Here is a 21,752-nt window from a genome sequence, read left to right as displayed (position 1 = left end):
GTTGGGGAGGATGGGGAGGAAAGGGAACACTTGTGCACTGTTGGTGGGAATGTAAACTGATGCAGCAAATGTGAAAAACAGTAGCAGCAACTTAAATGTCCATCAATTGACAAATGGATAAATAAAATGTGGTATATCCAAAGAATGGAATATTACTGATCACAAAAAGGAATGAAGTACTGATACATGTTACAAATTGGATAAACACTGAAAGCATTAGTGAAAGTGAAAGAAGCCAGTCACAAAAGACCACATGTTATATAATTCCATTCATATGAAATGTCCAGAACAGGGAGGGGTTGGGGGGTGGGGGTGATAAGGAGGTAACAGCTAAAGGGTTTCTTTTCAATGTGATGAAAATATTCTAAAATTGACTATGGTGATGGCTGTACTACTGTGAATACACTAAAGACCACTGAATTGCATACTTTAAAATGGGTGAATTGTATGGTATGTAAATTTATCTCAACAAAGATATCTGAAAAAAAAAGGTGATTTTTTAAACGTCAAATTTGACACAAAAATCCATGATGAACAAAATATCAGAATTTAAATACTAGCATACATACGACTAAGTTTTCCTTTTGCTTCAGGCTCCAATATGGACCAGTAAAGCACCGTTACTGATCCTGACTTTTTGAGTTAAGTTTTAAAATATTATCTTGATCTTTTTTAACAGTTTCCTTAGAGATCTAAAGAAACACATGCAAAATGAGTACTATACATAAAATGAATTAAAAAACAAACCACAACTAGCCTGAACTCCAAAATGCAAACGGGAAAAACATTATTTGGAAAAATCATGCTGTGAGTACCATCTTGCAGCAGGCAAAACAATGCCCCCACAAAAGATGTCCACATCCTAATCCCCAGAACGTGTAAATATGCAAAAGGGATGTGCAGATGTAATTAAGGATAGGAAGATTACCCTGGATTATTTGAGTAGGCCCAGTATAATTACAAAGGGTCCTTATGGGAGGGAGGCAGGAGGGTCAGAGTAAGAGACAGACATGTGAGGACACAAGCAAAGGTCTGAGAGATTTAAAGACGCTACCGTTCTAGCTTTGAAGATGGAGGAAGAAGCCATATGCCAATGAGTGCAAGTGGCCTGTAGAGCTAGAGAAGGCAAGAGAGCAGATTCTCCCTTAGAGAAGGAACACAACCCTGGTGCCACCTTGATTTTAACCCAGTGAGACCCACTTTGACTTCTGACGTCCAGAATTGTAAGAAACAAATCTCTGTTTTTTTAAGCCACTAAATTTGTATCAGGTCGCTATGGCAGCAATAGGAAATTAATACACATCTTTTAAGTTTGGGGGCTATAACCTGCACTGCTCCATTTAATATGACTGTACTCTTTCAAGGGTACAATTGGCACTCAAACCACTAGAAGTTTAGCAAATTAGGATAACCCTCCTGGAGGGGAAAATCTACGAAAAGCACAAAAATATGTTCATGGCAGACTTCATTTGTAATAGCTAAACAGTCTAAATGTTAATAATCAGGAAACTGTTGAATAATAGTCCATCCATATTATGAAATATTATGCAACCATTAAAAATTACACTTAGTGGAGGCTTCCCTGGTGGCGCAGTGGTTGAGTCTGCCTGCCGATGCAGGGTACATGGATTCGTGCCCCGGTCTGGGAAGATCCCACATGTCGCAGAGCGGCTGGGCCCATGAGCCATGGCCGCTGAGCCTGTGCATCCGGAGCCTGTGCTCCGCAACGGGAGAGGTCACAACAGTGAGAGGCCCGCGTACCGCAGAAAAAAAAAAAAAAAAAAAATTACACTTGGTGGGAATCTTTAACGACATGGGGAAATACTTAAGTATAATGTTAAGTGAAGAGATAAAAATGTTATATTGATACGTAACATATATAGTAAAAACACAAGTAACTTAAAACGTATACATACGTTCTATATAAGGAGAATAAAAATGCAGGAGAAATAATGTAAAAAAGTTAATAGTGATTTCTGTGACAGGAGTATGCTGACTTCAATTTTCTTCTTTAAACTTTTATATGATTTCCAAATTTTCAACATGCACATTTATTTATTTAGAATCCACCTCATTAAACAAAGTAGTTGAAAAAAAGAAAGTCAACACTACATTTATACATTTATAACTGAAGCATGAAGCCATCAGTCAATCTCCTGATGCTGTTTTCCAAAATGGAAAGTTAAGATATTATACACTAAATAAACTGTAACAATGTTTATGTTATCAAATAATTGCTACCTATCAATTACATATTAATTAGAATTTAGTCTTAATGCTTAAGAGTACACCAAACACTGAACGACGTCAAAATACCTAAAAGATAAGCCTTCCTCTCACTTCTGATCTCACCTGCCCCCTACTTATTCTAGCCACAACGGCTCCCACCTTAGATCTTTGTTAGGAATGTCCATCCCCTACATAGACACGTGCTATTCCTTCACCTCCTTCCACGTCTTGATTCAAATGTCACTTTCTCAATAAGGCCTATGCGTACCTCCCTATTTAACACCAAAGCCTGCCCTCCACCTTGGCACCCTTCACTCTGTTCAAACTTTCCTCTCTCCACAGCATTTATCACCTCCTAACAAACTACAATTTTTAAAAAGAAGTGTGTAGGGCTTCCCTGGTGGCTCAGTGGTTAAGGATCTGCCTGCCAATACAGGGGACACGGATTTGGCCCTGGTCCGGGAAGATCCCACATGTCACAGAGCAACTAAGCCCATGCGCCACAACTACTGAGCCTGCACTCTAGAGCCCACAAACCACAACTACTGAGCCCGTGTGCCACAACTACTGAAGCCCGCACGCCTAGAGCCCGTCCTCCGCAACAAGAGAAGCCACCGCAATGAGAAGCCCGCGCACCACAACAAAGAGTAGCCCCCGTTCGCCGCAACTAGAGAAAGCCCGTGTGCAACAACAAAGACCCAATGCAGCCAAAAATAAAAAAATTTTTTTTAAAAAAGTGCATGTCTTTCTCCCCCTGCTGGAAAATAAATCCAAGGAGAGGATTTTTGTGGCAGTGGAACCTCATTTAGTCACTCAAAAGAGCCTGACACATAGCAGGTGCTCAAAAAATATTTGTTGGATATATGAATATACTAGTGATATGTCAAAGGACAGAGTCAATAATACAGTCTCTAACAACTGCATCTACTACTTAAAATTGGACAATTTTCTGTGCATGTGTAGTCAAGCAAAATATGGTATATTGGCCATCTTTATCATTCCTACGTTTCAGTTTGTGTTTACCAAAAACTTACAGCTGAATTATTGAAAAAGTCCCAATTTTACTTTGTTAACATTGTGCAGAACAGACTGTATAACCAAGGAAGCAAATTAAAATCATATAAATTTAATATGTGATACCACCATAACTTTCTATTTCAATTGATGTTTCTTCAGATTGCAAATCCGCATTGCCCCACTAAGACATTCTGGGAATGGGGAAGCCTAGTCAAATATCAAAGGCCTGGCCTAGTTTCTGAATCAATAAGCACAGTTGAAACTGCCTAATATCCAAAATGGGACTCAATCAATACTTATTTCCCTGTGATTTCATAAGTAACCAGACTATCCCTATTTATTTACTTTTAAAGCAGTTCTCTATCATTTTTGAAGGGTTTGAAGCCTAGACCCTAAGAAAGGGTCTCTCCAACTCCTAAATAAAACAGGTCTCATAGAATATGCAAGGGAAAAGCCTCCCCAAAGATGTTGTTTAGCCAATACCTCTGAATGACGTTCTACACTTCCAGTGTCTGATCCAGAGTGCTGCTCATTTACATCATCCTCAACGTCTGACCCTGAATCCCGTTCATCCTGTACTGGGGTAGCGCCACCATCATCTGCTTAAAAATAAAACAAAAACCCACTTAAAGTGTAAGATGGATGACATCTACAACCAAAATGAACACAATGAATCAAAAACAATGTAAGAGCAAGAACAAGTGTAAGAGCACTGATGAAGCATAACTAATGATGCTAATTTGTGAATAAGACAACAGTACAATACTTACATAAATACCAACAATCATAACTTGTATTGTTGACACATGTGGCAGCGAGAATATATCATTAAAGGAATATGAAGCTTAATAAACATCACTAAGGACCAAGTCAACAAACTAATAGTGTGCACTTTATTTCAACTTTATGTTAAAATAACTGAGTCGATTTTCTCCATAGCACTTACTTACCACCTTCTGATGTACTACATGACTTTCCAAGTTAGTTTTGTTTAATGTGCTTCTCTCCTCGCTTGAATGAAAGGGCCAAAAGAACAGGGATTTTTGGTTCACTGCTGAATCCCTGGAGCCCAGAACACTGTCTGGTACAGTATTTATGAATGAAGAGCACAAGGAACTCCAGTCCAGAAATAGTGTAAACTCCTTAAAGTAAAGCATATACTACTATACTATTATAAAACGAATTGCTACCTATCTTTAACCAATACTTTAAAAATACAAAGTAAAATTGTACTGAGAGGAATTTAGGGTTGTTGGAGAATATGGGAAGCCTTGGTTAGGAGTTTACTAAAAATAAATAAATTTTTAAAAATGAAGCACTCAACTACAGGAAAATCAAATAAATGTGTAAGAATGAAATCAGTATCATACTAATGAGCTTCTCTACTTAGGAGTAAAGAATATATATATTTAATATTCTTATTATATAGTCATAATAAAAAATTCTGAAGTATAACGAAAACTTATGCTTCAATGGTTAGAATATGGGGGAAAGAGGGCACAGAAGAGGCTAAGACCCTGTCCTAGCATAATAGGAAGTCGTTACACAATGCTTAAAAATGATGCAACGAGATAGCATAAATTAGGAATACAAGGATGAACGTCAAAAAATGGCAAAAAAAAAAAAGTCAGGAAATTGCTCACTTTTCATGTCTTTCAGCACGTTATATACACATATTACATATGATTACTTATTTAAAAGTAATTTAAAAACAAATGAACTGACAACTATTTTGAAATCATCAGGAAATCATTTAAAGCAAAACAGCAGTATGTGTTTGGAAACGTGTTTGCAATCACTACTATTCGCCGTCACATAATAATCGAAGTGAACTCAAAACACAACGGAGTAATTAACGCTTAGAAAATTATTTAAGCCCTTTTGATAGAGAATACTCAATGGAACTACGACACAATAGGAAAGCAAAAGTAACATTTTTATTCCCCACGAGGTTCTGCCTTATTCGTCTTTGGATTTCCGGTGGCTAGCACGGTGTTAGCAGAGGGGGGCTCCGTGTTTACAGACTAAACAGGAAAAGAAAGGAGAACTTCAGTGAGGAGAAAGGGGAAAGATCTCAAGGTGAAGGAAAGGTACAAAAATCGCTAGTAAGCCCCAGAGGAACACGCCTTATTCTAAAATATGTATACAACTCAAATACGGGTCCTACGTGTTCTTTAATGGGAGAAACTAGTTTGCAGGCGAGATCAAACTACTCCCAACTCCTAGTGAAAAGTCTACATAAGATCCTGCAACCCCACTGAACAGCTAACTCCCTCGGATTCTCGAAAATCACTCTCAACTCCTGAAAAAGATCCCCCATCCGTAGACCTTCCCTCGTACTTTGCACACAGTGTTTGATGTATGGAAGTGTCTCTCTATTGCAGCAACGTCCTTCGCCGATTCAGAAGACAGCTGTCCCTCTAAAATCCCCTCTCTGAGGTTCTAACTTCGGGGGCCGCAGTCCGTCGGCGGGCTCTCATCGCTCAGCCTCACTCCACGTTAGACCCAATCGGCGGAGGCAAAGTCTCCGGGGCATCCCTCCCCTCCCCACCCCTCCCCCGCGGGAGTGCGAGGCCAAGCCCGGCCAAGTGACCGCTCCGCTCCCCAGCCCTGTCCCCTAGGTCCGGGCCCCACCTGACTGGTCGCCGCTGTAATATTCCGAGTCCATGGCAGGCGGCTCTCGGCGGGGAGTGTCTGCGCCCCCGCGCCGCCCCCGTCACCTTCCCGGCGCTGTGACCACCGACGGCGCGGCCCGGTGCTCAGAGGCTCCCGCCCGACTAGAGGCCTTGGAGGCTGCGGAGAGTAAGGCAGCAACAGCTGCAGACACGAACACTTCGACCTAGAAAGCCCGGGCAGACGAGGCCGTACCCGGAAGGCTGGCAAGGTGTGTGGGTCACAGCACTACTTCCCAGAAGCACCTCTAGGGCCAAAATGGCGCCTGCCCACGACCCTCAAAAGAATTCAGTGCGCAGGCGCCATCACCTGTCATCCGGCCAATGAGAAGGCGCAACGGTAATGACGCCCGACACGACCGGAAAGGAGACTCCTGGGAAAATTGAGCGGGAGCTGCGGCTGCGGTTAAAACCTTCCCTTGGAGGAACCTGGTCCGTTCCCCATGGAGATGATAATGTTACTGTATGGGTTCTCCGTCCGCGCCTTGTTTGAGGACCTTCTAATTTACTCTTCTGAAAAATGAAGACCCGCTAAAATTAAATTTTCCATCATACGGAAATTAACTGTCGTTCCCATCATGCAGCGAGGCGCTTGATTCCCGCCCTTAGTACGGGGAGGAAGTGGCGCATTGCCCTCTGGGACTTGTAGTTCGAAACCTGGCGAGGTACGCTGAGTTACGAAGTGGCGAGATCAAAAGGGCCTCTTTTCAAGGCATTTTTCTTCCTTTCTTTTTAAAAATAACGACTTAAATTTCATCTTAAAAAGCCATTTGGTCAACAATACGAAGTACAGGTTTTTGCTTCCAGAAGAGTCCCCCCTAATGAAATCTTGAGGAAGTCACACTGTTGAACTTTACTTGAGCACTATATGCTCCCTGGAAACAACAATGGTTAGAAACTTCCTGACCTGTCAGTGTTCCCAGAACGGCTCACTGTAAAGAACTATCCTTGTCCCTACCTCTTAGGTAGAACTCACTCTCCACCCTTTTTCATGAGTCCTGTAAGACTTACAGAAGACCCCCTTGTTTACCCGTGACAAGGCCAAAGACCTTTCCCCATTTTTCTGAACCTGCTTGTAAGGGCGGACTCGGATCCTCAAACTTCCTGTTCAAATCTTTGCCCTCTAAAACGAGCTAGATACGGAGATAAATATTTTCTGTTCACTTGACTGACTGAAACTTCTGATTGCAAATCAATCCCGACTATAAATCATCCCACCTTCCCCCCTATGAAAGCCTAAGAGAAAACCATACAACCTAGACATTCTGATCTTCATATCTGGTGTGCTCTCCCTATTGCAATACCCCAAATGAAGTCTATTTCCTTGCTTGTTTGTTTTTCTCTTAAATAAAAAGGGCAATGTTACTACCTTTGGATTGGAGGAGGGCCAGAGGAGGTATAAGCAAATGTTCCCCAGCAGGTATAGAGTTGCAGAATTAGGGCCTTTTGTTAGTGACAAAGCATACATCTTGAACTGGATTTCTGGGCCTACCTAGCCTGCTGTAAGGCCTCATGTGTTGCCCTGAAAGGTCCATCTCCTACCTTGGAGTTGAGATATGTGAATTCCCTGATGCTAGCTTTGCTATGAATTCTCAAAATGCCTTTAAGTGAAGCCACATTCCAGCTTTGATAATCCTGGAACCTTTTGTTAGCCAGTCAGAATATGCTGGCAGAACCCAGTTCTAGGCTCCAGAGAAGGATATGAAAAGAGAAGGAAGAGAGAGGGATGGTTTCTCTGGAAATTGTCATTTTCTTGCAAGAGAGTTCATGGACATTCTTTCCCCTGCATAGTGGAAACCAGCTTTGAAATCCAAGTCTGCCCCTTCAGCGGTAAGAATGACATCTTCTCCGGCTGTTGTGAGAATTATAAGAGAAAGGAATTAATGGTGCCTGGAACCAAAATGCAAATTTAAAATATTCATTTCCTTCCATTTAATAGAAGAGGCCCCAGGATCTAAGCTCTTTTCTAAAGAGAGTGGGTGAGATTGTACCTGTGTAATAAGGCAAGGTGAAGAGGGCAGAAGTCCAGGAAGAGACTAAATGGAAGGGAACCCAGTGCAAATCCTGCGAATAAAGATCTTGTAATTTCACCAAAGGTACAAGACCAATAGCCGTGATTCTAACTGTCCTGGCGGTTTGGAGAATGGAGAGATAGAAGTGGAGTGAACACACAGTACTGTGCGGAGCCCCAGAAGGCTGTAAGGAAGTGTCAGATCTATTTTTTGTACTCAAGAAGCCATTAACTTAGTGAGACAGGACAAACTTTTTGAAATAAACATAGAGTCTTAGTTAAAGCATTGTGCTTGTAAATGCAAACACAGCTCCAGGAAAGTTTTCCAGAGTCCCTTTTCACCAGCTAGCTGTCTTTCAGAGCCCCCAGTGTAGAAATCCTGGAGCAGCACAGATGTGCTTTTCTGAGTCTTGGCTGCCTTGCATCTTGGAGACCACCATGTCTCCAATTCTCATTCCTCTCTCCAGTCCCAGCACAGCTGGCCCATGCTGGTGGTGGTAGAGAGGCTCTCAGGGGGGAGGCTGTTTTTCCCACCAAGGATACTAAAGACAGAGAAGAGAGGAAGGGAAAAGTGAGCTTGCAGCCATTCAGAACTCTCTTTCCCTTGGCTGATAACCCAGAGATATATAAGATTTATCTGGGGCTTCCCTGGTGGCACAGTGGTTGGGAGTCCGCCTGCCGATGCAGGGGAAACGGGTTCGTGACCTGGTCCGGGAGGATCCCACATACCGCGGAGCGGCTGGGCCCGTGAGCCATGGCCGCTGGGCCTGCGCATCCGGAGCCTGTGCTCCGCAGCGGGAGGGGCCGCAGCAGTGAGAGGCCTGCGTACTGCAAAAAAAAAAAAAGAAAAAGAAAAAAAAGATTTATCTGGCCAGCCTTTTGAGACACTGTAACTTGATGAACATGTCTGGGAGTGAAATGTTACACAATATAAAGAACAGCCTGGCACTGGCAGAGCTTCATACTGGGGGCTCAGAGATCTGGGTTCTGGGTCAAGCTCTCAGCTTATTGTGTCAAATGAGGGAGTTGAATCAGAAGATTTCAAGGCCCTTTAATTTCATTATTCTATGTCAGAGAAGCCAGGTCTCCAAGTCTGACCTGCCTTCTTGTGCTTGAGCCACTAGAGGGCCCTGCCGGTGAAGAAATGAAAGAAACAAGTGCGTTCTAAGCCTGCTCCCCAGGTCAGTGCACTGTTCTCACACCCCAGCCTCATGACTCACTAGGACACATGGAAGATGTGTCCTGCCAAGTCGTTTGTAATATTGAAAAGTGGGACTCACTTGAAAGCCCATTAATAGTGGTTAATGAATCACTAAACATCAGTACCATGGCACTGCACACCGCCACTAATACAGTTGAATTGAGTCTTTAGCTCTCACATGCAAGAATCTCCACAATATATGAAGTGAACGAAACAGTCATAGAATACTATAAATGGTATAGCATTATTTATGTGAACAACCAAAACAGCAAACAAAAACCCAACCTAAGAATTCCTTCATAAAAATAGAGGGAAAAGAACTTTCCAACAAAGATTGAAAGCTAAAAGCCATAAAAGGCTGAAAATTTTGACTAAACATAAAAACTTTAAAAAATAATAAAATAAGTGTAAAAACATATGCGTGGCAAAATCAACACACCATTATCAAAACCAAAAGATAAATGATTCGGAAGTTAAAAAAATTTTTTTCCAACTCATATCATAGACCAAAGGGCTAATCTCCCTAATGAATATAGAGCCCCTAGAAATCAATAAGACTAATAACTCAATAGAAAAATGGGCAAAGGATATGACTATTCACAAAAGAGAAAAACATTTTTATAAGGAACAAGGTTTTTTACAATAAATTTATTTATTCCTTTATTTATTTTTGGCTGTGTTGGGTCTTCGTTGCTGCGCGTGGGCTTTCTCTAGTTGCAGCTAGCGGGGGCTACTTTTCGTTATGCTGCACCGGCTTCTCATTGCGGTGGCTTCTCTTGTTGTGGAGCACAGGCTCTAAGCGCATGGGCTTCAGTAGTTGTGGCTCGCGGGCTCAGTAGTTGTGGTGCATGGGTTTTGTTGCTCTGCAGCATGTGGGATCTTCCCGGACCAGGGATCAATCCCGTGTCCCCTGCGTTGGCAGTTGGATTCTTAACCACTGTGCCACCAGGGAAGTCCCGAGAAAATTTTAATGGCTTTAAGATGCATGAAAATATATCCTAAAGTAAGATAAAAACAAATTAAAATTATATTGAGATACTAATTTCCACTTCTCAGATTGCAAACATCTGATAACATTCCATTGGTGAGGCTATGGAAGAAGAGGCCCTCTCATAGGGTGCTGGTGGGAGTATGTTAGTGTAGCTCCCTACAAAAAGCGATCTAGCAATGTTTATAAAAATTACAAATGCATATGCCCTTTAGCCTAGCAATTGCACTTCAGAAAATGTATCCTACAAATATACTTTACTATGTGCAAATAATGTATGTACAAAATTATTCATTGCAGCACTATTTGAAAAATACTGGAAATAACCTAAATGTCCAAACAGGAATGATCACAAAATTATGATACACCTGTACAATGGAATGTTACATAGCTATAATAAAAAACAAGAAAACTCTCTTATGTACTGATATATAAAAGATTTCTAAGATGTGAAAAAATGCAAAGTGCAAAACAGTATGCCATCTTTCGTGAAAAGGGGAGGAGAACATATATTTGTTGTTACTTGTAACTATATCTTTTAAATTTGAAAATTGTATAAAAAGCAAAATATTGGTTGTCTGTCAGGGGAAGGGAGGACAAGGAAAGAGGGTGGGAATAAGCTTTTAAGGTTTTTAACAAACACATAACATTTACTCTTGCTCCACGTGATAACTCCTATACAACTCTATTTAATTTTGTCATACCTGTGAACATTGATAAGCAGAAGCATCATTTAAAATGGAGTCAGAAGGTCAGAAAGGGGAGCTCTTATGCCCTGCTGCTCCACATCAGTTACAGACCCGACAGAAAGAATATCTTTGCATGTCCAAGAGGAAGAAGATTACTGCTTTACTACCCAGCAGGAGGAAGGAAGAAATTTTCCTTGCCTGGCAATAGGCAGCCAATGAGAAATGGTCACACCTTAGTCAATGAAAAGCCACTACACTTCAAACTCCCAGTTTCCTCCAAAGGACTCCGTTTAACAGCCCCTCCCAATGCTCCTTTCTCTATAAAGAAAATGGACCTCTCCTTTGTTCGCTGGATGAGATTGCAGTGCACCATAGATTGCATGTCGTGGACTGCAATTCTTTGCTGTTCCTGAATGAATATTTTGCTGGCAAAATAACTGGCTGTTTTATTGTTTTAGGTCAGCATATCAAATTAACTTCACAGCCCACCAACTTACAGCTCATAACTTGAAAGCTTACAGCCCATAACTTGAAAACCAAAAGTGCCAGTCTCCAGTTACCCATGGTGTGGAAGCTACCCAGACCAACCTCCTATGATCGGGCCCCATCTCTAGGCCCAGTGATCCAGGCAGAGATATCTTCATGGATTCTGGTCTTGCCTTTTATAGAAACCATAGGTGTGTGCCCTGCCCTGAGCAAAGCCTCTTCAACGCACAATTATGCGTGTGGCTGAATAATTATTCAAGTTAAGGACTCTTTGTTTTTGTTTTGTTTTAGTTGGTTTTGGTTTTGGTTTTGGCTTATGGTGAGGACCATATCACAGGAAGTGTGGGAGCAGAGACTACCAGTGTCTCATAAAAGGGTTCAGCTTTGGAACCATGGTTGGACCAAGTGACCTTCACAGCCTTTTTTTTAAATGTTTTTTTATATTAGTAAAAATATATATATAACATAAAACTTGCCATTTTATCTATTTTTAAGTGTACAATTCACTGGCATTAACTACATTCATAATGTTATGTAACCATCACCAAATATTTCCAAATATTTTCACATCCCAAACAGAATCTCTGTACCCATTGAACAATAACTCCCCATTTTCCCTTACCCACAGCCCCTGGTAACTTCTAATCTACTTTTGTTCTCAGTGAATATGCCTATTCTAGATATTCCGTACAATATTTGCCCTTTTGTAACTGGCTTATTTCACTCAGCATATTTTCAAGGTTCATCCATGTTGTAGAATGTGTCAGAACTTCATTTTTTTATTGCTAAATAATATTCAAGTGTATGTATATACCACATTTTGTTTATCCATTCTTCTGTTGATGAACACTTCAATAGTTGCCACCTTTTGGGTACTGTGAATAATGCTGCTAGGAAGAGCAAAATTGCAATACAAAATCAACACTCAAAGATTAATTTTTTCTCTACACTAGTAATGAACAAACTGAAAAGAAAATTAAGAAAATAATTCTATTTATAAGAGCATCAAAAAGAACAAAATGCTTAGGAATATAGTTAACCAAGGAAGTGGAAGCCTGTGCACTGAAAATATAAAACATTGTTAAAACAATTAAAGAAGATATAAATAAATAAAAAGCTATCTCATGTTCACGGATTGGAAGACTTAATATTGTTAAGATGGTAATACTACCCCAAATGATCTATCTACAGATTCAATGTAATCCCTACCATAATCCCAATAGTGTTTTTTTTTTTTCCAGGAGTGGAAAAACCTGTCTTAAAATACATATGCGATTGCAAGGAATTCCTGAAGAGTTAAAACAATTTTGAATAAGAACAAAGGTGGGAGACTTTCACTTCTTGATTTCAAAATTTACTACAAAGCTTTGTTAATCAAAACAGTGTGGCATTGGCATAAGGATAGACATATAGACCAATAGAATAGAATTGAGAACCAGAAATAAACCCTCACATCTATAGCCAACTGATTTTTGACATGGGTGCCAAGACTGTTCAGTGGAGAAAGAACAGTCTCTTCAACAAATGGTAACAGGAAAACTGGACATCAACATACCAAAAATATGAAGTTGGACCCTTATCTTATACCATATACAAAAATTAATTCAAAATGGATCAAAGATCTAAATGTAAGGGCTAAAGGTATAAAACTTTTAGAAAAAACATACAAGCAAATCTACATGACCTTAGATTTAGTGATGGTTTCTTAAATATGACACCGAAAGCATAGGCAATAACAACAAAAATAGATAAAGTGGACTTCGTTCAAATTAAAAACTTCTGTACATCAAAGGAGCACTGTCAAGAGAGTGAAAAGACAACCCACAGAATAGGAGAACATTTTTGCAAATCATATATCTGATAAGGGCTTAATAACTAAGATATATGAAGAACTCCTACAATTCAGTAACAAGAGGACAAATAGCCCAATTCAAAAATGGGCAAAGGACTTGAGGAGACATTTCTCCAAAGAAGATATAAATACAAGTGGTCAATAAGCACATGAAAATATGCTCAGCATTATTGGTCATTAGAAAAATGCAAATCAAAACCACAGTGGGATACCATGTCACACCAACTAGAATGACTGTAATCAAAATAATAGAAACCAACAAGTGTTGGTGAGGCTATAGAGAAATTGAAATCTTTATACAGTTGCTAGTGGGAATGTAAAATTGTGCAGCCTCTGTGAAAAAGTTTGGCCATCTCTCAAAAAGTTAAACATAGGATTATCATACGACCCAACAAATCTAATCCTTGGTATGGATCCCAAACAATTGAAAGCAGGGACTCAAAATGGATTTTTTGTTTTTTAATACATTTAAAATTTTGGAGTAATTTTAGATTTACAGAAAATTTGCAAAGATAGTTTAATTTCCATATATCCCTCATCCAGTTTCCCTTAATATTAACAACTTACACTACCATTTGTCGTCACTTTTGTCAAAACCCAGAAACCAACACTGATACATACCATTAACTAAACTCTAAACTTTATTTATTTTTCAATATTATTTATTTATTTATTTGTTTATTTTTGGCTGCATTGGGTCTTTGTTGCTGCGAGCAGGCTTTCTCTAGTTGCGGCAGGCGGGCTTCTCATTATGGTGGCTTCTCTTGTTGCGCAGCACGGGCTCTAGGCACACAGGCTTCAGTAATTGTGGCATGCGGGCTCAGTAGTTGTGGCTTGTGGGCTCTAGAGCGCAAGCTCAGTAGTTGTGGTGCAGGGGCTTAGTTCCTCCGCGGCAGGTGGGATCTTCCCGGACCAGGGCTCGAACCCGTGTCTCCTGCATTAGCAAGTGGATTCTTAGTCACTGAGCCACCAGGGAAGTCCCTAAACTTTATTTAAATTTCAACAGTTTTTCTACTAATGTCCTTTCTTTGTCCTAGGACCCCAACCAGGGTACCACATTGCATTTAACTGTCTCCTTAGTCTCCACTGGTCTATGACAGTTTCTCAAATGTCCCTTGTTTTTCATGATCTTGACAGTTTTGAGGCGTCCTAGAAAAATAGTGTGTAGATTACAGCAGTCCCCAACCTTGTTGGCACCGGGGACCAGTTTCGTGGAAGACAATTTGCCCACGGTGGTTGGGGGGGATGGTTCAGGCAGTAATGCGAACAATGGAGAGCGATGGAGAGGGGCAGATGGAGCTTCACTTTGCTTGCCCACTGCTGAGCTCCTGCTGTCCTGCCCAGTTCCTGACAGGCCGCGGACCACTACCGGTCCGTGGCTGAGGGGTTGGGGACCCCTTGTGTAGAATGTCCCTCGATTTGGTTTCTCTGATATTTTTCTCATGATTAGACTGGGGTTATGGGTTTGGGGGAAGAATACCACAGAGGTGAAATATCCTCTCATTACAGCATATGAATATGACATAACACAGGAGATGTTAAACTTGATCACTTGGTATATTAGTGTGCTAGGGATGCTGTAACAAATACCACAGACTGGGCAGCTGAAACAACAGGGATTTATTTTCTCACAGTTCTGGCAGTGGGGAGTTCAAGAACAACATGCCAGCAAGGTTGGATTCTTCTGAGGATTCTTTCCCTGGCTTGTAAATACCTGCCTTTTCCCTCTGTCTCTGCCTTGTCCCTCTTCATGTCTCTGTCCTAATCTCTTAAGGGTATCAGTCAGATTGCAATAGGGCTCTACCCTAATGACCTTGTTTAACCTTAATTATTGCTTCCTTAAAGGTCTTATCTCCAAATATAGTTCCACAACGGGCCACCTCAAGACCCTGGACTTCCTTTTGTCTCTAACAGTCTGGGTTTACTTAACAGAAGATACAAATTAAAAGAAGATTTAGGAGAAGTTACTAGGAGTTGTAATCTCTAGTTTTAGGGACTATGCAGAAAAAAAAGTTGTTTTCTTCAAAACTAGTTTAAAGTAGCAGTGAGTGAGTTTTCCTGGATTATTTGACACATTTTCCAGGGCTCTGGATGGTAAATACATACCAGCACTGAGAGCAAATCCTGCCCTGCCCACACAGTTTGCTTCCAGCTGACCTGCAGTTCCCTCAGCCAGCAAGTGGTGGGTTACAATTCCTCTCCACCTTGCCAGCTTCAGGTATTAGAACAAATGGGATCAATACCATTGCTCCCTGCCCAAAGGGGGCTGCAGTTTCACTGGACATACAAGCTAATGGTCCTGAAACAATTATGATTGAGATGGTATAATTACCGGAAGCTTAGTCATTACTCAAGTTTCTGGGTGTGAATCCTGGCTCTGTCACTTTCTAGCTTGTGACCTTGGACAAATTGCTTAACATCTCTGTGCTTGGGGATATTAGTAGCATTCATCTCATAGAGTTGTTATGAGGATTAAATGTGTTTATGTATAAATAATGATTCCTGGGACATAATATATATATATATAATACATATATATTAGTTATTATCATTATTATTATCAGGCAGTGTGAAGATACAGAAAAACTAACATATAATTCTTGCCTTGAGAAACTTACAATCCATCAGAAGTCCTACTCTGAAAAAAAATACATGGTAACAGGTAAATCATGTGATCTGAGTAACGAGTGCCTTAGAAATTAAAAGGTGGGCGAGGCTGGAGTGAACTGTAGCAGTCAGGGCCAACTTCCTGGGAGTGGAGTATTTGTGATGGTATTTGAAAGACAAAGGCCGATTTGGATGGGAGAGGGATCATGTTTTAATTATAGAAGGTTAACTATTACAACAACAACAAATTTTAGTGGCTTGAAACAAAAAAATTATTTCTTGCTCTTGTAAATGGGCAGTGGGGTCAGTGGTGGTACTCTGCACCCTGGAGTCATTCAGGAACCCAGGCTCTTTCCACATTGTGGCTCCACCATCCCCTAGGGCCTCAGAATCCACTCCTGGATGCTCTGCATGCCACCAGCAGAGGGGAGGAGAGAGACAGTGCAGAATGGCACAGGAGGTTTTAACGGGCTGGGCCTGGAAGTGAAGCATATTACTTACCCTCATTCTGTGGCCGATCCTAATCATGAGTGAGGCTGAAAAGAGTATCCCAGCTGTGGGAACAGGAGGACACACAGAGCATTTGGTGCACACAGAGCATTTCAGCCAGGGGGAAGATTCCAGCATCCTAATGTTTCTTTTTTCCGAAATAAAGCTCGTAGCAATGGGCCTCTCACCCACAACCTCTTCCAAGAGCTGGACAAAGTGTTATTAACATCATCAAAATCAGCATCATCAGCAGCCTTTAGCTGGTAATTGAGCTGCCACATAATCAGGTTTTGCTTTCCCCTTCCACTACTTCAACCTCCCCAGGGAAATCATATTAGTCACCAGGATGCCATCATTCTGGTTATGGGGCAGAGGTCCCCCTGTTTACAACCAGTGGCCTGGGTTTAAGTGTCAGAGCCCAAGACTGAGATTTATTCACTGGACTGCCCACAGTTCTCCAGAGAGGAGAAAGTGACTCACATTTTGTGCCTGTATGGTCAGGCCACTCAAGATAGCTGTTCTCTTGCTCTCTGTACATCCCCTGCCCGACCAGTGCCTGCTTCACCTATATTCTACTTACCTGACTGACCTTCCTACATACCTGCCTCAGGCCTCAGCTAAAGATTGTTCTTATCAAAAAGGCAGTGAGGGGCGTGTCCCTCTGCTGGTTTCCCTGGTAACTAATGAGCCATCCTGACATCCATTTCCCCTTATCAACTGGCCGCCATGTCCTGCCTGCTGTTCACAGCACACAGTGAGGTGTCACTCCAGGACCTTGCTTCAGACTCCCCCCATCCATTAAACAATTGATGTCTCTGTCGCTGACTCTGGGCTCTTCCTTTGGTCTTAAAGCTGGGCAAGGGCAGGCCTTAGAGGCCTGCAGGGTGCAGCCCAACAGTGCCCCTCCTGCTGTCTAACCCTAACCCTAACCCTTGGACAAACCTCTGGGTGTGTCCCTCAGATGGGGTATGATAAAGTACAGTCAGAAATGAGTCATTCCTCCTGGACAGAGAGGGTAGACACTCCCCTGGCCCATCAGGACTTTGGATCTAAGCTTCACCCAGCCTGGAAATGTCTATCTCACAGTTGCTGATCCAGGGAGGATGCAGTAGTTGGGCTTCCCGGATGATACAGGCATTTCCTTGGTTTGTCAGAACCAAGATCCTCTAGGGAACACAGTCCAATAGCCCCTTCCCTGTACCTGCTCCCTCCCCCATCTTCTGAGCCATATTTTCTTGCCATTCTAGGAGGCCAATTTTGGTGTCACCACTTCCAGGAAGACATTCCATTCTGGCTCTTGCTGGCCTCCTCTTTTTCCCAGCCTTAATTGCCCTTGGACCTATGAGCTATATATTGGTTCTCAATGGGGGCTGGTTTTTCCCCCATTTGGAAATATTTGGAGACAATTTGATTGCACCACCAGGGGAGTGCATATAGTGGGTAGAGGCCAGGGGTGCTGCTAAAAATCCTAAAAATCCCACAGTGCACAAGACAGCTCCTCCCAATGTCCCTATAAACAATAATCTAGTCTGAAGTGTCAATAGTACCAACATTGAGAAACTCTGAACTACCCAGATAGAATGTTTTCTGTGACCTACACTCCTGTACTGTGCATAACTGTTTCTGGGGAAACATTTAAGCCCTGCTTTTCCCCAGATATTTCTCTGCCGTTGCACTTTGGAGATCACAGAAATGAAAGGTGAAAGCGCCTTCAGATCCTGAGCTAGGATGAGCAAGTTGGAGAAGCACCTTCCCTGAAAAATCTCTAAAAATGGAAGTCTTATCTGTCTTTGAGGGAGGAGAGGGAGTCCAGGTTTGTTTGAGGGTTGGTATGGTGTAATGTAGTGCAGTGAGCACTGGCCCTGGAGTCAGGTAGACCTTGATTCAAATCTTGCCCCTGCCACTTTTAGCCATGTGACCTAAGCAAGTTTCTTAACTTCTTTGGTTTAATTTTCTTACTGTGAAATGAGGATAAACACCCCAAATTTGTAGGGTTTTTGATGAGGGTTGAATGGGTTCACATGCAATGAAGCCAGTACACCAAAAGCACTCATTAAATGCTCATTCTCTTTGGGACCGAGAATTATAAAATTCTCTAAACAGTAACTCTGTCACAGAGGTCTATGCTTACTGCTGTGTTATTTTATAGTGTTAATGGATAACTTGGTTGCTGTAGACCAGATGGGAAGATCAGGGTTACCAGGAAACAAACCACTTCATGTCGCTCTATGATGTGTTGGCAGAGCTGAAATAAAATACTCACTGTGCTCTGTTTTAGTTGCTACGGTGATATTACAATGGGTTTGATCATTGGACAGAAATGGAATGAAACATAGGTTGTTCCATGGAGGCATTTTGGCTCAAGTCAGAAACACATTCTTTTTGTTTGTTTGTTTTTTTCCTTGGACTTAAATTTATAATGTGTATAATACAAATATTAACTTCCATCATCTTTTCATATTTTTACTTGTGGCAGGCAAATATTATTTACAACACACACACACACACACACACAGCTCCCTGCATCTTGAGGAGAATCCAGGTAACTGGAGTGTCCAAGTTGCCCTTTGTTTGCTGACAAGTGAGGGGTGTATGGACACGAGACCGAAGAGCATGGAGGTGGAGAGTTGAAAGGCTCTAGCAAAAATGAGGTTGGATTGGTTGCTCGGAGGAGGCGATTGTCAGCTGGTGGCCTGGATGAGGGTCTGGGGGAGAACTGTGCTGAGCAATGTGAATCCCACCTTCCCAATCCCAACCAAACTTCTGTCTCTCTTAGGAGACCATTAGTAAACTTTCCATGTCTTGTTAATGGGGTGGATTTTTCAGGGAGGTAGAAGGGGAGAGTGCAGAAGAGTTATGAGAACACAGGCTGATGGCTGGATCCAATTATTTCTGGGTTACATAGCTTCTCTTTCTGGGATATAAGTTCTAGGTCCCCAAATTACTAATAAAATGACAGTAAAGTAATTTAAAATTTTGGAAGACACTATAAACACCAACTTGTAATTTGTTTAGTCTAGATTCTTTTCTATGTGTAGGAATTAGAAAAGAAGCATAAAACTATATAACACTTAAAATCTGGTTTAATGAATGTCAATTAGTCCAATTCTCATGGCCTCCTTCCAGATCCTGTTTTATGTCTGTCAGATACACAGAATTATTACTGGATAACTAAGGCTTTCCTGTATCATTCTAAGTGGAGTTCAATTATTATTGAACATTTCTTTTTCTTTCTTTTTTTAATTTATCTATCTATCTATTTATTTATTTTTGGCTGCATTGGGGTCTTCGTTGCTGCACGTGGGCCTTCTCTAGTTGCAGCGAGCAGGGGCTACTCTTCCTTGCGATGCACTGGCTTCTCACTGCAGTGGTTTCTCTTGTTGCGGAGCACAGGCTCTAGGCGCACAAGCTTCAGTAGTTGTGGCTCGTGCACTCTAGAGCTCAGGCTCAGTAATTGTGGTGCACAGACTTAGTTGCTCCTAGGCATATGGGATCTTCCCAGACCGGGGGCCGAACCCGTGTCCCCTGCATTGGCAGGCGGATTCTTAACCACTGCGCCACAAGGGAAGCCCCTATTTCTTTTTCTATGATAAAATTCTTTTGAAAATAGTAATTTCAGAAATGAAAAATTTCTAAGATTATGATGTACCATATCGAGTAAAGTCATAAATTTTGAATATTGAATCATAGAAAAGTCCATTCCTCTTGCCCACAAAAATCCAGATACATAATAAGCTAGTAGACTGGCTTCCTTTAAACAGGTTTGAAGACTTTTGAAATCCAAAAACTTTTCCAGTTTCTATTGAACTCCATCTATACCCTCTGCTAGCATTTCACGGATCTGGGCAACTGAAAGAAAATCTGGAGACAGAATCTTTTCATGCTCCTGGAATTCAGTGTCTTTCTCCGACTCGGGCACAGTTCCCGTGGAGTCATCCCCGAGGGGGTCGTTTCCCTCACCGTCCAGTGGTCCCCACAGACGTCGCCATGATCCAGCCGCCATGCAGAGGCCCCTCATCGCCGGGGTGCAGAAACACATCCTTAAAGGTTAGCAGACTATTTGCACCTTGAGGAGAATTGTGGAAGTAGCACTAGGCCATGGGAGAGCCCAGTCTGGCCACACACGTGACAAGGAAGAGCGTGCCCTGACTTCCCAGCCTCTCTTCTTGATTTCCAGGGCTTGGGGTACCTCAGCAACAGAAAACCCGAGGCTCTTGGAGAACTGCCCCTCAGGTGTCCCCTTTGAGCCCTGCCAACTGACACAGCAGTCAGGCCAGGTCCTTGAAGTTATATGGACACCGTTTGCTGGGAGGGAGGACTTGACGCATCACTTGAGAAAGGTTAGCAACAAAACATTCAAGCCCCTTGTTTCAGTAAGTTCCCTTCTGGAATCTCCCTGTAATGACATAATGCAAACAAAGCTGTGAGCACAGACTTGTCCACTGCAGTGCTGTGGATGATAGTGATGGGCTGGCTGCCTCCTGATGTCCATTCAGGGATGACTGTTACACAAATGATGGAGCGCTTGTAGATTGGACCACCATGCTGTCTTTTTTTTTTTTTTTTTTTTTTTTTGCGGTACACGGGCCTCTCACTGTTGCGGCCTCTCCTGTTGCGAAGCACAGGCTCCGGACGCGCAGGCTCAGTGGCCATGGCTCACGGGTCCAGCCGCTCCGCGGCATGTGGGGTCTTCCAGGACCGGGGCATGAACCAATGTCCCCTACATTGGCAGGCAGACTCTCAACCACTGCGCCACCAGGGAAGCCCTTTTTTTTTTAAATTAATTTTTATTGGAGTATAGTTGATTTACAATGTTGTGTTAGTTTCTGCTGTACAGCAAAGTGAACCATTTATACATATACATATATCCACTCTTTTCTAGGTTCTTTTCCCCTGTATGCCAATACAGAGTATTGAGTAGAGTTCCCTGTGCTATACAGTAGGTCTGTATTAGTTATCTATTTTATACATAATAGAGTGCATGTGTCAATCCAAACCTCCCAATTTATCCTTTCCCCCTTTTACCCCTTTGTAACTGAAAGTTTGTTTTCTACATCTGTGACTCTATTTCTGTTTTGTAAATAAGTTCATTTGTACCATTTTTTTTAGATTCCACATATGAGCGATATCATACAATATTTGTCTTTCAGCACGCTGTCTTTAAAGACTGGTGGTTAAAGTTTGGTACAGTGTCAGAAAGTGCTTATGATTTAATGTCAGATGTTAAAAAAAAGAAAGCAGGAGACAAGTTTGTAAGTATCCCAAATGTGTTTCTATCAAATTTTAAGACAGGCTCTGGAGAGAGATGTCTTACAAGTCATTTTGTTCTACAGAGATATTCTGTTTCAGTATACTTTTTTGCAAGAGGAGAGTGGAATGAGGGCTGTAGAGGACCTAACCTGGTCCCGGGAGTCCCAAAGTAGGGGGCTCGCCATTTCCAGGAGCTGCTAGGATCAGCAGTGCCAATCCTGTGGGAGTGAAATGGTATCTTTCTAAACCAGAAAAGCCACC

At 41.9% G+C, this 21,752-nt stretch overlaps 1 protein-coding gene across 2 annotated transcripts in view; it reads right to left on the bottom strand.

Moving 5' to 3' along the window:
• IWS1 (interacts with SUPT6H, CTD assembly factor 1) overlaps window positions 1-5,914 on the bottom strand; it is a gene marked incomplete at both ends in the record, with an annotated part of 47,881 nt that extends 41,967 nt beyond the window's left edge. For both annotated transcript variants that reach the window (XM_079710048.1, XM_079710049.1), the window contains 2 exons: window positions 3,730-3,845; window positions 5,881-5,914. In XM_079710048.1, the coding sequence (XP_079566174.1) occupies window positions 3,730-3,845; window positions 5,881-5,914 (150 nt within the window). The remainder of the gene's footprint in view (window positions 1-3,729; window positions 3,846-5,880) is intronic.
• Window positions 5,915-21,752: the final 15,838 nt, after the last annotated feature.

This window comes from Hyperoodon ampullatus, assembly GCF_949752795.1.
Source record: "Hyperoodon ampullatus genome assembly, chromosome: 8".
Taxonomy (NCBI): Eukaryota; Metazoa; Chordata; class Mammalia; order Artiodactyla; family Ziphiidae; genus Hyperoodon; species Hyperoodon ampullatus.
Note: the sequence above shows the minus strand (reverse complement) of the source record. Positions and strands in the feature narration are given on the sequence as shown.